Genomic DNA, 11,996 nt, shown 5'->3' with positions numbered 1-11,996 from the left:
CAACGATGGACCAGCTGTTGACCAACTGCTGACCAGTGGTTGACCATGAGCCAGCAGCCAAGATGGTTCACCACACCTGACCATTTCATGCTCTCCCCTGCTCCCCCTCCTGGTTTCTGAGTTCTGACTTCCCTCCAGAACAGCACAGCCGGCCCAGGCAGTGCTGCCCCTTCTCTCCGGGCTGAAATGGTCACTACTCAGGAAAAAGGGTGGGTGTTTTTACTGTGCTTTCTTTATTATTTCTTGATATTATTTTTGGCTTAGCATTTTCAGAAGCAAAGCACGCCTCTAAAGAAATGCAAAGAGTACGGAAACATGAATGAAGGTCACTTGTTTCAAAGCCAGTGCTGACACTGGTGCACTTTCAGAGCAAAGGAAAGCGAAGGAGCGCGATTCCCAGAGCAGATGATCAGTGAGTCTGCCCCATTCACAGTTACATCCTCCCACATGACTCCCTTCCTTCCCAATTACAAACACACAAAAGCACTTCCTGGTGTGACGTGATCATGGAAAACCTGTAAGTTTCCGAATGAAGTATTCTTTACATTGAAGCCAAAGTATGTTCCGCAGTTTTCCAAGAATACATGAAAATATGTTTGGCCATTCTCTAACCAGATGCACAAATAGGGCTGCCAATAAAACTACAAGCACAAATATGGCTGTCCGAAATAAACACAGTGCAGCCAGCACTGCTACCACTATCCCAGCTTCCCAGTCGATCCCGGTTCCCTGCTGCTGGGAGACATCTCCGAAGTGCGCACCCTGGGGATGAGAAGCAAACCCGGCTGGGACCCCTCAGCCACTGCTGCCCACTCGCTGCATGCCTGAGCACGCGCTGTCCTGCTCCATACCTCGGAATGTGATTTCTTCTTCCCTTGCTTCTCCAGACTCTCTCTCAGCTGACGAGCTTCCTCTTCAGAGCGGTGAGCCCGCTCCTCCATCTGCTGCAGCTTTTCTGCCTCCCTCTCACTCTCGGCCTGCCACTCCTGCTTGTCCTTCTCATTCTGGGCTTGCAGACCTGGTGGGAGAAGCAGAGCTGCTGTACGGGAGGAGCAGACCCCCAGTCCCCAGGCAGTGCCGTCCCACCCAAACCCCCCATGTCCCCTCCCCAGAGGCAGTAGCATTTCTCTGGGACAGAAGTTACCTTTGATTTGCTCGTCCTTCTCCGTCAGGGCACGGTCTGTGTAGCGGATGATTCTGGCCAAAGGCTCTGTCCTCTGAAGGAACTCCTGCAGGACAGCGTCCGCCTGTGGGGCACCGGGAGCGCAGGAGTCAGGGGGCGAAGTGGCGGCGCTGGGCAGGGGCTGCTCTTCTTCCCACCTTCACCCCTTTGCCCGGCAGCGCCCGGTACCGCTCCACCAGCGCCTGCTGGTCTCCCAGGAACAGCCGGTGACCCCCTGGCACCAAGTAGCCGCCGTTGTTGATCCGTTGCTCCATCTCTCGGGACAGCTCCTGCAGTGCGGCCTTGCACTTCTCGTGGGACGCCCGCTCGTCACGGCTGCAAAACTCCAGCCTGGCTGCCTCCACCTGCCGCTGCACGGGGGGACCCAAGGGGAAGGCATCAGCGGGAGAGCTGGGCAGGAGCAGCACAGTGTGCCCTGCAGCGCTGGCTGGGGATGCGGAGCTGGGCACGGTGCAGTGGGGCAGCGCTGGCCGTGCAGGGGAGCACCCACCAGAAGCTCCACGCGGAAGCGCTCGATGTCGTCTGTGATCGCCCGTTCTGTGAAGAGCTGCAGCGTCTCCTGCTCGCACAGCTCGTGCAGCTCGTGCAGCTCCTGAGCCGTCTCCATGGGCAGCGTCGCCCGCTGCTCCATCAGCTCCCGGTACAAGGCCGCAGCTTCCCGCACCACCGCTGAGTTGTGCAGCTCCGCCAGGGCCAGCACCGCGCTCTCCAGGCACGGCACGGCCCCGCTCTGGATAGCATCCACATAGCTCACCGCCAGGGTGCCCAGCACTGCCACGGGGGGAGGCCATGAGAGGTCCCCCCGCTTTGGCCCTGGGCGCTGCTGCAGCCCCGCCGCCCCTCCCCAGCATCCCCCGTCAGCCCGGACTGCTTCTCCCGCTGCTTCCCACCCACTCCAAAACCCAGCAGCACCAAACCCAGAGGCAGCGGCTGGTAGAAAAGCTCCCGTGTTCCCCACCAGTGGCCGCCCCCTCTGCCCGAGAGCAGCACTCACTGTGCCCTGTTACTTTGCAGCCGCTGGGGGTGGTCTTTGGTGGAGACCTCTCCCAGATGTAGCTGCAGAATTTCTCCAGCTGCTGCCGGAACTCAGGGTCCATCCTGTCGTCCGGGAGCTCCTCCAGGTGGGGCAGGTCCCTCTTGCTGGCGGGCAGGTCGAAAACGAAGCACCTGCGCTCGGGGAAGAACTGGCGGATGCATTCCCGCAGGCGGTCGTAGCTCTCGGCCTCCGCGCTGCTGCCTGCGGGACACAGCACCCGGAGCTCGGGTCTCTCGCTGCCTCCCAGCGCCCGGTGCCGGACGTGCCCGGCACAGCTCCGCTGCCCTACCGCCCCTCAGCTTCAGCGCCTGCTCCAAGTATTCGTCCTCGGAGAGCTCCTTCCCATCCGCCTCCAGCTGCAGCGTGAAGTCCCGCACGGCCCACACAAAGCTTGGCAAGAACTGGGCCAACTCGGCGGCTGCGGGCAGTTGGGCTCCGCTCTCCCCGGGGCTCTTGCTCAGCCTGATGTGCTCTGCCAGCGTCAGCACGTAGCTGGGGGGCTGGCTAAGGAAACTGGGGCCTCGGCTCTGCCCACAACACAAGACCCCTGGGCAGCCCCTGGGCACCACGGGGATGTGGATGCCCCACAACCAGGCAGCTCTCGGGGGAGCTCCACTGTGCAAAGCCCACAGCCCAGAGGGAACAGAGTGGGGAATCCCCACGGCTGCCAAGGATACTGCAGGTTCTCCAGGGCCTGCTGGTCGATGGTGCCCCTGCTGTTGTAGATCAGGGTGCTGGAGAGCAGCACGGCCAGCACGAAGATCCACGCGTCGTTCTTGGTGTCCCCCTGCAATGGCCATCCCAGGTTCCACTGCAGCAGCGCGGTGCGGGGGGGGAGCGAAGCCCCGCGCTCCGAGCACCAGCGGCCAACAGCTCAGATCTGGGGACCCCCGACCACCCGACCCCCGCTGCCTTGCTATGGCGGAGGCGGTGCACGCGGCTCTCCCCACAGCTCCCCTTGCACTGGGGATGCTCAGAGGGAAGGCGCTGCTTCTCCCCGACCTTCTCCACACGGCCCAGCCCTTCTGTGTCCAGCAGCACCAGCGTGTGTCCGGGCTGGCAGGGATGAGGCAGGCACCACATCCAGATTCCTTTGGTGTGACCCTGCACATTGGAGCCCAGGGAGAAACCTGCGTGGGGGACGCCGGAGTCGGCAGCGTGAAACGCAGAGGGGGAGAATCCCGGCACCGGGGGCACGCGGGATCAGCAATGCCCATCCCACCCCTTCCCTCACCCGTCCTCCGCCCGGCCAGCCGGTTCAGCAGGTAGGACTTGCCGCTGCGGTACAGCCCGGTGATGGCCACCACCACCACGGGCTGCGTGACGTTGGCCAGCACCTGCAGGGCGTCCTGCCGCACCGCCAGCCCCTGCCCTGCTTCGTTCTCAACGAGGCAGATGGGCTCCGCCAACTCCGGCACCGATGCTGCGGATGCCATGGCTCACGGCACGCCTGGCCTGCATGGGCACAGCGAGACCTCGTGACGGGGCACCGGCAGCCAGCAGCGATGCTCCCATTCACCCTGCTTCCTTTCTCCAAGACAAGCGTTCCTTCCTTCCTTCCCTATTTCCTCCTTCCCAGCAGCACAATCCCATCGCAACTGTGACATTGGCCCCTTCCCACCCGCAGCCCCGTCCCCCCCAAGCTAGCAGGGCTCTGTGGCACCGGGCTGTGGGGCTGCCCGTACCCTGCGGCCTCAACCCGTTCTCATCCTGTTCACGGAGCAGCAGGTGAGGCAGAGCGAAAGCAAAAGGCAGAGAGGGGAGAGGACCTCGCCCCGTGAATTGGCTGCTGCCCGGAGCCCGGCCTGGACCCCTCTGCCCAACCCCAGCACCCGGCAGGACGGGATGGGGGAAACTCGAGGTGGGGGCGGTGGGGTGTGTGGAGGATGGAGCGGTGTGGGGAGAGGAGGGGAGGGGGGAAGGGGGCGGGCGGCCACATGCAAAGAGCCGCACTTCTGCTCGGGGCTGCGCTTGCTTTGCTGAGCATCACCCGGCGCCTGAACACGCAGCGATCGGTAGCAGAGCTCTGCTCACACCTCACCTGGCTCCGATGGGCACCGAGTGTGCAGAACACAGCTCAGCCTGTGGGAATCGAATGTTGTTTCTGCATTAGCACAAGATAAGAATTTTCTTTATTTCATGGCCTCTGCTGCCGTTTATTAGAACTAATCGTTCTTTTCAGGGGTCTTTCTTCTTTACTGGGGTTCTCCGGATAAACCTTCCCCAGCCACGCAGACTCAGAATATAAGTAAAGTAATACATATACATAGCTCTATGGGTTAGGTAGATGCAGGAAGTTACAGGCACGAAGGCTGCAGCTCCTGTCTGTCCAGCCAACTGAAAAACCTCCAGCCTTACAAGTTAGAAAAACTGCTAATTTTCGGTGCTGGGTAGACAGGACCTGAGTAAGAGAGAATGTGAGGAGAAGTTAAATAAATAACAATAGACATGTAAGAGCTAGCAACAATTGATGTATAGCCAGCATGGATATAGACGTTATACTTTGTCAGACACATGGCAAGAATATCCCGCACGAGACTGATGGAAGCAGAGAACAAGTCATGTCGTGCCCAAGGCAGAGCCTGAAGAGGCAGCGAGAACGCCTGGCACCCCCCTCGGTGCTCCTTGTTCAACAGAGGAAGCGTCCTTTGACAGAATGGAAGAAGCTGTGGAGAAAATCCCCATATCAACCCAGTAAGAACAGGACTGAGACATCTTGGAAACAGCAGGATGGCGACTGACTGGCACAAGTCGAATTAACAAGTGCCAGAATGGAATTAACAAATGGAAACCACCGATAAGATCGTGAACATGGAGCACCCAGCCAGTGGGGAAACGGGGGAGGGGGGCACGCAGGGGGGAAACAAGGAACAAAAGCTGCCGTACTGCGTCCATAGGGCACTCCTGCTTGCAGGACTCCCGCCATTGCAATTGCAAATCCAGTCTGCTTTGATCAGGGATACCATCCTGATCGATGATTGGGATATTTCCAACAAGCCCTCCCGGCTCCGTGTCCCTCCAGCTTCTCAGCCAGCGGCAGCACAGCGGGAAAGAAGAGGCAGCTTTGGTGCTGTGCAGAGAGCTGCACCCCTCCCCCAGCCACCACTGGGTGCCTACAGCCCCAGCATCCCCCCACTGCACCACCTCGTTCCCCACCGTGTCCCCAAGGGTTTTCTCGGCTGAGGCTTTTCTTCCCCATCCCATTGAACACGGATGTGCCCCCCCAACCACCCGGGCAAGGCTCCCTTCTGCCTTCCCACCCCAGGCCCCCCCACACTCAGCCCCGGCCACTCACCACAGCAGGGCTCTGAGCACTGGGCTGCGGGGCTGCTTGTACTCTGCAGCCTCCACCCCTTCTCCTCCCATTCCGGGAAATGTGGGTGAGTCACAGCGGAAGGGAAAGCGAGAGGCAGAGAAATGGGAGAGGACCCTGTCCTGACAGCTGCCTGCTGGCTCCCATCCCGTGCAGCGCTGCCCTGTGACATCTCCTGCTCCTTGGCAGTGCTCTGACCCTCTTGTGACCCTCTCCGTTGGGCTCTGGGGAAAAACCTTCTCCGCTCCTTCCAGCGTCTCCCGTCCTCGTCTTCTCCATCCCTGCGCCCGACTGAGGCACCGACCCGGCAGAGGAAGCTGTGGTCTGCGCGTGGGCTGCGATGGAGAGCACCAACTGCATCCCAGGCAGGGGCTGTGTGAGCAGCCACAGAGGGGCCGAGACATCTGCCCACGGCCCCGAGCTCCCCAGGAGCGCCTCAGAGAGCAGCGTCCCTCCAGGGGATGGGAAGGAATTGTGCAGACGCAGCGCTGCCGTGTGCCATCGCTACGGCCCATTGCTTTGTCTGGGGGGATTCACGCACCCACGTCCCATATGGACACCAGCATCTCACTGGAGCCGTAAGGCTTGGCCTCACACAGAAGAAAGGAAGCGGGCACAGATGATTCTTTTCTCTTTTGTTCCTGTCACCTGCAGGCAGAGGGCGTGAGAAAGAGAATTTGTGAATTTCCAGGGCCCTTTCATAACTGGGGAGGAATGGAGTCTTCTGGGAGGACGAGAAAAATAGAGAGAGCTGATAAGGAGGAGAATAAGCCAAGTATATAGATTTTGAGAAACGTATCTTTAGTTTCAAACTGCGCTATCTCATCTTTCTTTCCCAGATATGGCAATCCAAACAACAGCAAGTGTATGGATTTGCCACCACTGTGTATGTATCTTCAACAATTCAATTACTTGCCCTCAAACCTTGTACCAAACTGTAGCTCGTGCCACGCAATTTTTCATCAGCAAGTCGTCGTGTTTGGATTCACATTCAGTTAATGATCTGAACTCCAAAACGTTACCTATTATTTCTTCACTCTTTCTACAATCTTCTATCCTTAAAGGGCACTGCTTTACCCTGGCTGGGCTGGCTCCTGCTTTTAACTTAACTTCTGCTGGGTGCATTTTTGGCTCTGCCTGGCATCCCTTATGCCCACAGCCCAAGGTATACTTGATTCAAATTTCTGTAACTTCTTAGGATACAGCATTGTTTTTCCCAATTTGGGTTAAAGCCAGACTTACAATTTTAAATCAATTGGTCTTGCTTCACCTTTAGCTCCATTTTTAAAAATTTCATTATTCTTTTTTAAAATTTTTACTTGGTAAGCTTTCTCTTGTTGGCCGGCAGCTCCTGCTACTGTCACAAAAATCATCTTCAGGCAGTAATTCTTGATGTAACACAGAGTAAGAGGTGCCTGTACCCACCAGAAAATAAACCTCTTGACCCTGCTCCCCTAGCTGCACTTTACCCAGTTGAACCCTACCAGTGGGTCTGCTAGGGTTAACTTCCCGGGCTCCATCACTCAGCTTTTGCCATCGCAGGCGGTTCCCTCCCCCACTCAGCTCGGGACAGCTTCTCCACCCACGTCCCATTTCCCTGCTATTTGCACGCTGCTTTCGGTCCGGTGGGGGCAAACCCTCCCTGGGCCCTTCCAGGTCCCCCCTCACCTCTTTCCCGAGGGGATCCCTGGGCCCTCAGGCCCTGCTCTGCTGCAGCAACAGCAGCAGCTGCTGCTGTTCTTCCCCATCTCCTCGCTGTCTCTGTTTCTCCATCAGTTTTCCCAGGTCCCTGGCTTCCTGTGTCCCGTCCCCTCCCCCGTCCCATTCGCAAGTCTTAACGAGCCGCGGGAGGGGGGGTGGGGGGCGATGCGAGCTGTTCTGTGGGACACCCGCCTGCCTCGGCCAGCGCAGATCGCAAGCTCCAATCTCTCAACCTCACGGGTTTTCCTGAACCCTTTCGCTGGTTTTGCTTATTTTCTTTTCTTCCCAATTCCACTCTTCGTACCCTCAATTACACTTCCGTTTGCCAACAACAGTTCCACTTCCATGTGCCATCAAAACAGTTTGTCCCACTCCCTTCCAAACCCACAAGTCAAACAATACAGTTCTTCAGTTCCCACACGCACTCGGTACCTGGTCTCACGATTACAATGCTCAGGTTATAAAACCTTTCTCGTTCCTCTCCTTCCTGGTCTGGACCTTTCTTTACTAGTAGCAGACTGCCTTCTTGTATCCAACAAGCACCATAGTCTGATTCCTCCTCCAACAACGGGTTTTCTTCTTTACGTATGAGTTCAGAATCTGACACACCCAATCTTTGTCAGATCCATATTCTGGCCAAAATACTGATTTTCCCTGGAGTGGCTCTCTAGGCCACGTCTGTACACAACGTTTAAACATCTTTTTCCTGTCCTTGTCCCTAGTCTGGGATTATTTTTCCAATTCTAAGCATCTTTCCCAAGGGGCTATCTCTAGGCACAATTTCAGGGCCCTTTTCCCCTGCTTTTAACAAGGAGCACCGAGGGGGGTGCCAGGCGTTCCCGCTGCCTCTTCAGGCTCTGCCTTGAGCATTTCATGACTTGTTCTCTGCTTCCATCAGTCTCGTGCGGGATATTCTTGCAATGTGTCTGACAAAGTATAGCATCTATTTTCGTGCTGGCTATACATCAATTGTTGCTAGCTAGATTTTGATAAAGGACCCAAATGGCAGCAGAGGCCGTGAAATCAAGAAAATTCTTATCTTGTTCTAATGCAGAAACAACATTCGATTCCCACAATTCCCCCCTTTTTCTCTTTGTTGATTCGTTGTTGATTTCTGCAAATTTCGTTCTTTAAGGCATTATCCTATAGACCTCCTCCTTTTCTTCACTTTCTTCGTTCGCCATCTCCTCTAGTATCATCATTTTATCCGAGTACGGTGGTGGCTCCGTTGGTGTTTGTTTTAATAGTGCTGTCTCAATCAGTCGCTGTACCAGTCCCCTCACACAGGGGATAACGCAGCACCCGATGGCCACCAGGGCTCCTGCTACCGTAATCAAAGAGGCAAATATTGATATAATTGCCCCTTTCCATTTAGCAAACGAGGAGTCCAACCATCCAGTGACAGAAGCATCTATTCCTGAATTCTCTGCCGATTCATCAGCAAGGGTGGTAAGTCCTTGCAATGCCTTAGTTATTGTGCCATCTGGAGCTGTGTTATGGGGGATGAAGGTGCAACAATGAGTACCCAACATTACACACACAGCCCCTTTTTCTGCTAGCATCATATCTAGGGCAATCCTATTTTCCCAGGCCATCCTACTCGTGGCATCTAATTGTTCTGCAATTCCCTTGATTGCACTTTTTGTATAATTTATAAATCGCTGTTGATTATGATAGATGTAATTAATCCAATCTACATTTTTGTTGATCGTTACCCACCAAAACAATGACTCAAACCCTGCAACAATTTGATTTCTCGCCTTAAATTCATCAGGGACACCCCTAGGCACCCCGCTTGAATCTATATATATTATGTCATCAAATGGTACTCCTAAGCTCCTTTTGCTTCTTCCAGAATTTTTGGACACTCCTTTTTCAAATGCCAGGGTGAATGGTATAGCTAATTGAACAAGTGCACAGGTGCCTCCCCAATTGGACGGGAGAGTGCACCATCAAGTCTTCCCCCCGCAATATCACCAGAGATCCGCCCTGGGGATTCCATCTTGAATAGTTCCCTGCTAAATCCTTTGTAACGTTCAAGACCTCGCTGCACAAGGAAAAGTTCCCTATAGGCCTGGTAGCCTTCACACCCTGCCATGAGAGGCAGCCAGGCTGTATGGTTACCTATGGCTGTGGAGAATGCAGGAGGGATCCTGACTTCTGTGTCAGGCATTGGAGGGAACAAGAGAGAGAGAGTGATTTAGAGGCTTCATCTCCCCAGGCAGTCTCCTCCTGGTACAGGGCAATCATGCATCGCATCCCTTGGGGATCCCTGGTCCACCCCAGCGGAAAGGGCACCACCTGAGCTACGGGCCGTCCAGATGCACAGGCATAGCAGCTGCTATGGTTGGGACTCTGGACAGTGTACTTAATCCATTCTACCCAGGCATTAACATCCCCATACCCTGTTTCAATTTCAAATGTTAGTGTCTAAGATGCTTTATCTCTTTAACTGTCACAACTGCGGGGTTTTTAGGAAGATTTTTCACCCCCTTATTATGTTCTTCCTCATCCTGGATATTCTGGGTGTGATCAGGGAGAGTATCCCGTACAGCTCCCCAGAATCTAGCTGTTGGATCCTTTCCACGCATGTCTATCCCAAGGCCAAAGGCGGTATTATCAGCCTTGTTAATTGTTATTGTCACTGGGTTACACTGTAAGGGCTGGCAATCTAGTTGGGCAATTCCCTTAAACGTACTAATTTCATCGTTTCAATGTATGTGCTCTTGGAGCATGAAATATCCCAGGTGTATATGTCCAGGCTCGATAGGTGGTTGTCCACCAAACATTATTCCATCCCTTATTCATACCCGGTTCAGCACAGAGATATTTATTTTCATTACTCAGTTGTCACTGAGTACTTCAGTTTCCACAGGCTATTATCTGGCAAGCATCAAACGTGACAGTCTGGGGTAGTTCCTTTCTTGGGACATCCACCCAAATCTTAACAGGGGATCCCCCTAATCCCCTCTGAAGGTCATCCTTTGTCCAAGTCGTCACTTGACCAAGACTTTTCCTGAAATAAATTGTTATCAAGATCAAAACTACAAGTTGGTCCCTCCCCAGCATTGTTGTCAAACCTTACGTTTTCCAAATAGTTACCAAGATAACGAATGGGATGCACTCTGTTGCAACAGCGAAAACTTCTTGTAGACACTAATTCTATGTAGGCTATACTACTCCCCCACTTTCATATGTACTACTTATTTGCCTATTCGAGGAGAAGTTACAGATTAGTCTAAAAACGACTTTTCACAATTTCCTCCTAATTCTTATCTTTAAAGGTTCTTCTGTGGCAACAGCATCCCACGCCTCAGGGCTAGTGGATGCTTTTACCCGAGTGCAGTGAGTCCGTCCCTTCTCAGCCGTCCTCACCCATGTTTCAGTCGTTAGAAGTACTTGGAACGGTCCTTCCCAGTCAGGCTGCAGCTTTGTTTCTTTCCACGTCTGGATCAGGACCCAGTCCCTGCCTTGAAATGGATGAACCGGAAATTCCAGAGGTGGTGTTTGTGCTAATAGTCCTTGGATCCTGAGAGCTGATAATGTGGGAATCGAATGTTGTTTCTGTATTAGAACAAGATTAGCATTTTCTTGATTTCGTGGCCTCTGCTGCCATTTGGGTCCTTTATCAAAATCTAGCTAGTAACAATTGATGTATAGTCAGCATGAAAACATATGTTGTACTTTGTCACACACATTGCAGAAATATCCTGCACAAATTAAAGGGACAAGTCATGACATGCCTTAGAGAAGGGCCTGAAGAAGAGATTGAGGAAGGCCTGGCACCTCTCCACCTCCCTCGGTGCTCTTTCTTTAACAGAGGAAGCGTCCTACGGACACAATGGAAGAAGCTTTGGAGAAAGTCCCCATATCAACACGGTAAGAAGAGGACTGAGACATCATGGAAACAGCAGGATGGCGACTGACTGGCACAAGATAACACCTGAATTAATTAACAAGTGCCAGAATGGAATTAACAAATGGAAACCTCCAATAAGATCGTGAACATGGAGTACCCAGACAATGGGGAAACGGGGGAGGGGGGCACGCAGGGGGGAAACAAGGAACAAAAGCTGCCGTACTGCGTCCATAGGGCGCTCCTGCTTGCAGGACTCCCGCCATTGCAATTGCGAATCCAATCTGCTTTGATCAGAGATACCATCCTGATCGATGATTGGGATATTTCCAACAATTTGGGGCCCTCGTCCAGGATCATTATCATCTCCTTGGGGTCTCCCTACTGCCCTGGACAGGATGGGTGCACCCCGCTGATTGTAGCGGTCCTGTCTGGTGGTGAGGTGTCTCCTTGGGACGGCTGATAGGAAACCGAGACTGTTAAATAAAGGACGGGCTCTGTGAAAGCCAAGGGGCAGGGAGGCACGGGTGTTGCCCCCTGTAGCACGGACCAAGGTAAGGGAATTTAATTCTTGCCTTGGGGGTCGGTTGAGACTCGGGTGTGTGTGTGTGTGACTGAGACGCGCTTCAGTGCGCAGTGAGTGCGGATCCCAATCCGCGGTTCCGTGGTCCCGCGAGGGGCGCGGCCGGAGACGGACGAAGCGGCTGCGGTGGTGAAAGGAAGAGTCTCGGGAGGGAGCTGCTGGTGTGCGGTGCCCTGAGCACTTGACCAAGTGCCAGCAGTACACCCCTACTGAATCCAAGGATCGGAGGGTGGTAACCTGTGAGCGGGGCAGCTCGAAGCAGCGTTCCGGAGGGATGCGGAATAGGAGCTCCCAAAAGCAGGGGAAGAGGGCCCTGAAATTGTG

At 54.4% G+C, this 11,996-nt stretch overlaps 1 protein-coding gene across 11 annotated transcripts; it reads right to left on the bottom strand.

Moving 5' to 3' along the window:
• Window positions 1–212: 212 nt before the first annotated feature.
• On the bottom strand, window positions 213–11,439 carry LOC110391210 (guanylate-binding protein 1-like). 11 transcript variants are annotated; one of them, XM_021383006.1, is made up of 13 exons: window positions 5,515–5,904; window positions 5,106–5,241; window positions 4,261–4,885; window positions 3,454–3,674; window positions 3,222–3,349; window positions 2,897–3,006; window positions 2,509–2,711; window positions 2,178–2,420; window positions 1,674–1,954; window positions 1,321–1,533; window positions 1,145–1,247; window positions 852–1,018; window positions 213–762 (listed from the first exon to the last, which is right to left on the bottom strand). In XM_021383006.1, exons 4-13 carry the CDS (start codon window positions 3,653–3,655, stop codon window positions 505–507), a joined length of 1,908 nt encoding a protein of 635 aa, XP_021238681.1. In that variant the 5' UTR covers window positions 3,656–3,674; window positions 4,261–4,885; window positions 5,106–5,241; window positions 5,515–5,904; the 3' UTR covers window positions 213–504. The 11 variants fall into 11 exon arrangements, with proteins under 11 accessions (XP_021238681.1, XP_021238684.1, XP_021238679.1 ...); XM_021383009.1 differs by lacking the exons at window positions 5,106–5,241; window positions 5,515–5,904 and adding an exon at window positions 11,316–11,402; XM_021383004.1 differs by lacking the exon at window positions 3,454–3,674 and having other exon boundaries at window positions 4,261–4,301; window positions 5,515–5,909.
• Window positions 11,440–11,996: the final 557 nt, after the last annotated feature.

The sequence above is a fragment of the Numida meleagris genome, unplaced genomic scaffold (assembly GCF_002078875.1).
Source record: "Numida meleagris isolate 19003 breed g44 Domestic line unplaced genomic scaffold, NumMel1.0 unplaced_Scaffold324, whole genome shotgun sequence".
Lineage (NCBI taxonomy): Eukaryota > Metazoa > Chordata > Aves > Galliformes > Numididae > Numida > Numida meleagris.
This window is presented reverse-complemented; position numbering and strand designations above follow the sequence as displayed.

Coding starts and splice junctions, on each gene's coding strand:
- LOC110391210 (XM_021383004.1), bottom strand. CDS start 5,704: ATGTCACAGGGCAGCGCTGCACGGGATGGGAGCCAGCAGGCAGCTGTC. Junction 1,248..1,320: donor TGCCGGGCAAAGGGGTGAAG/GTGGGAAGAAGA, acceptor GGTGCCCCACAG/GCGGACGCTGTCCTGCAGGA. Junction 763..851: donor AGAAGAAATCACATTCCGAG/GTATGGAGCAGG, acceptor TCTCATCCCCAG/GGTGCGCACTTCGGAGATGT.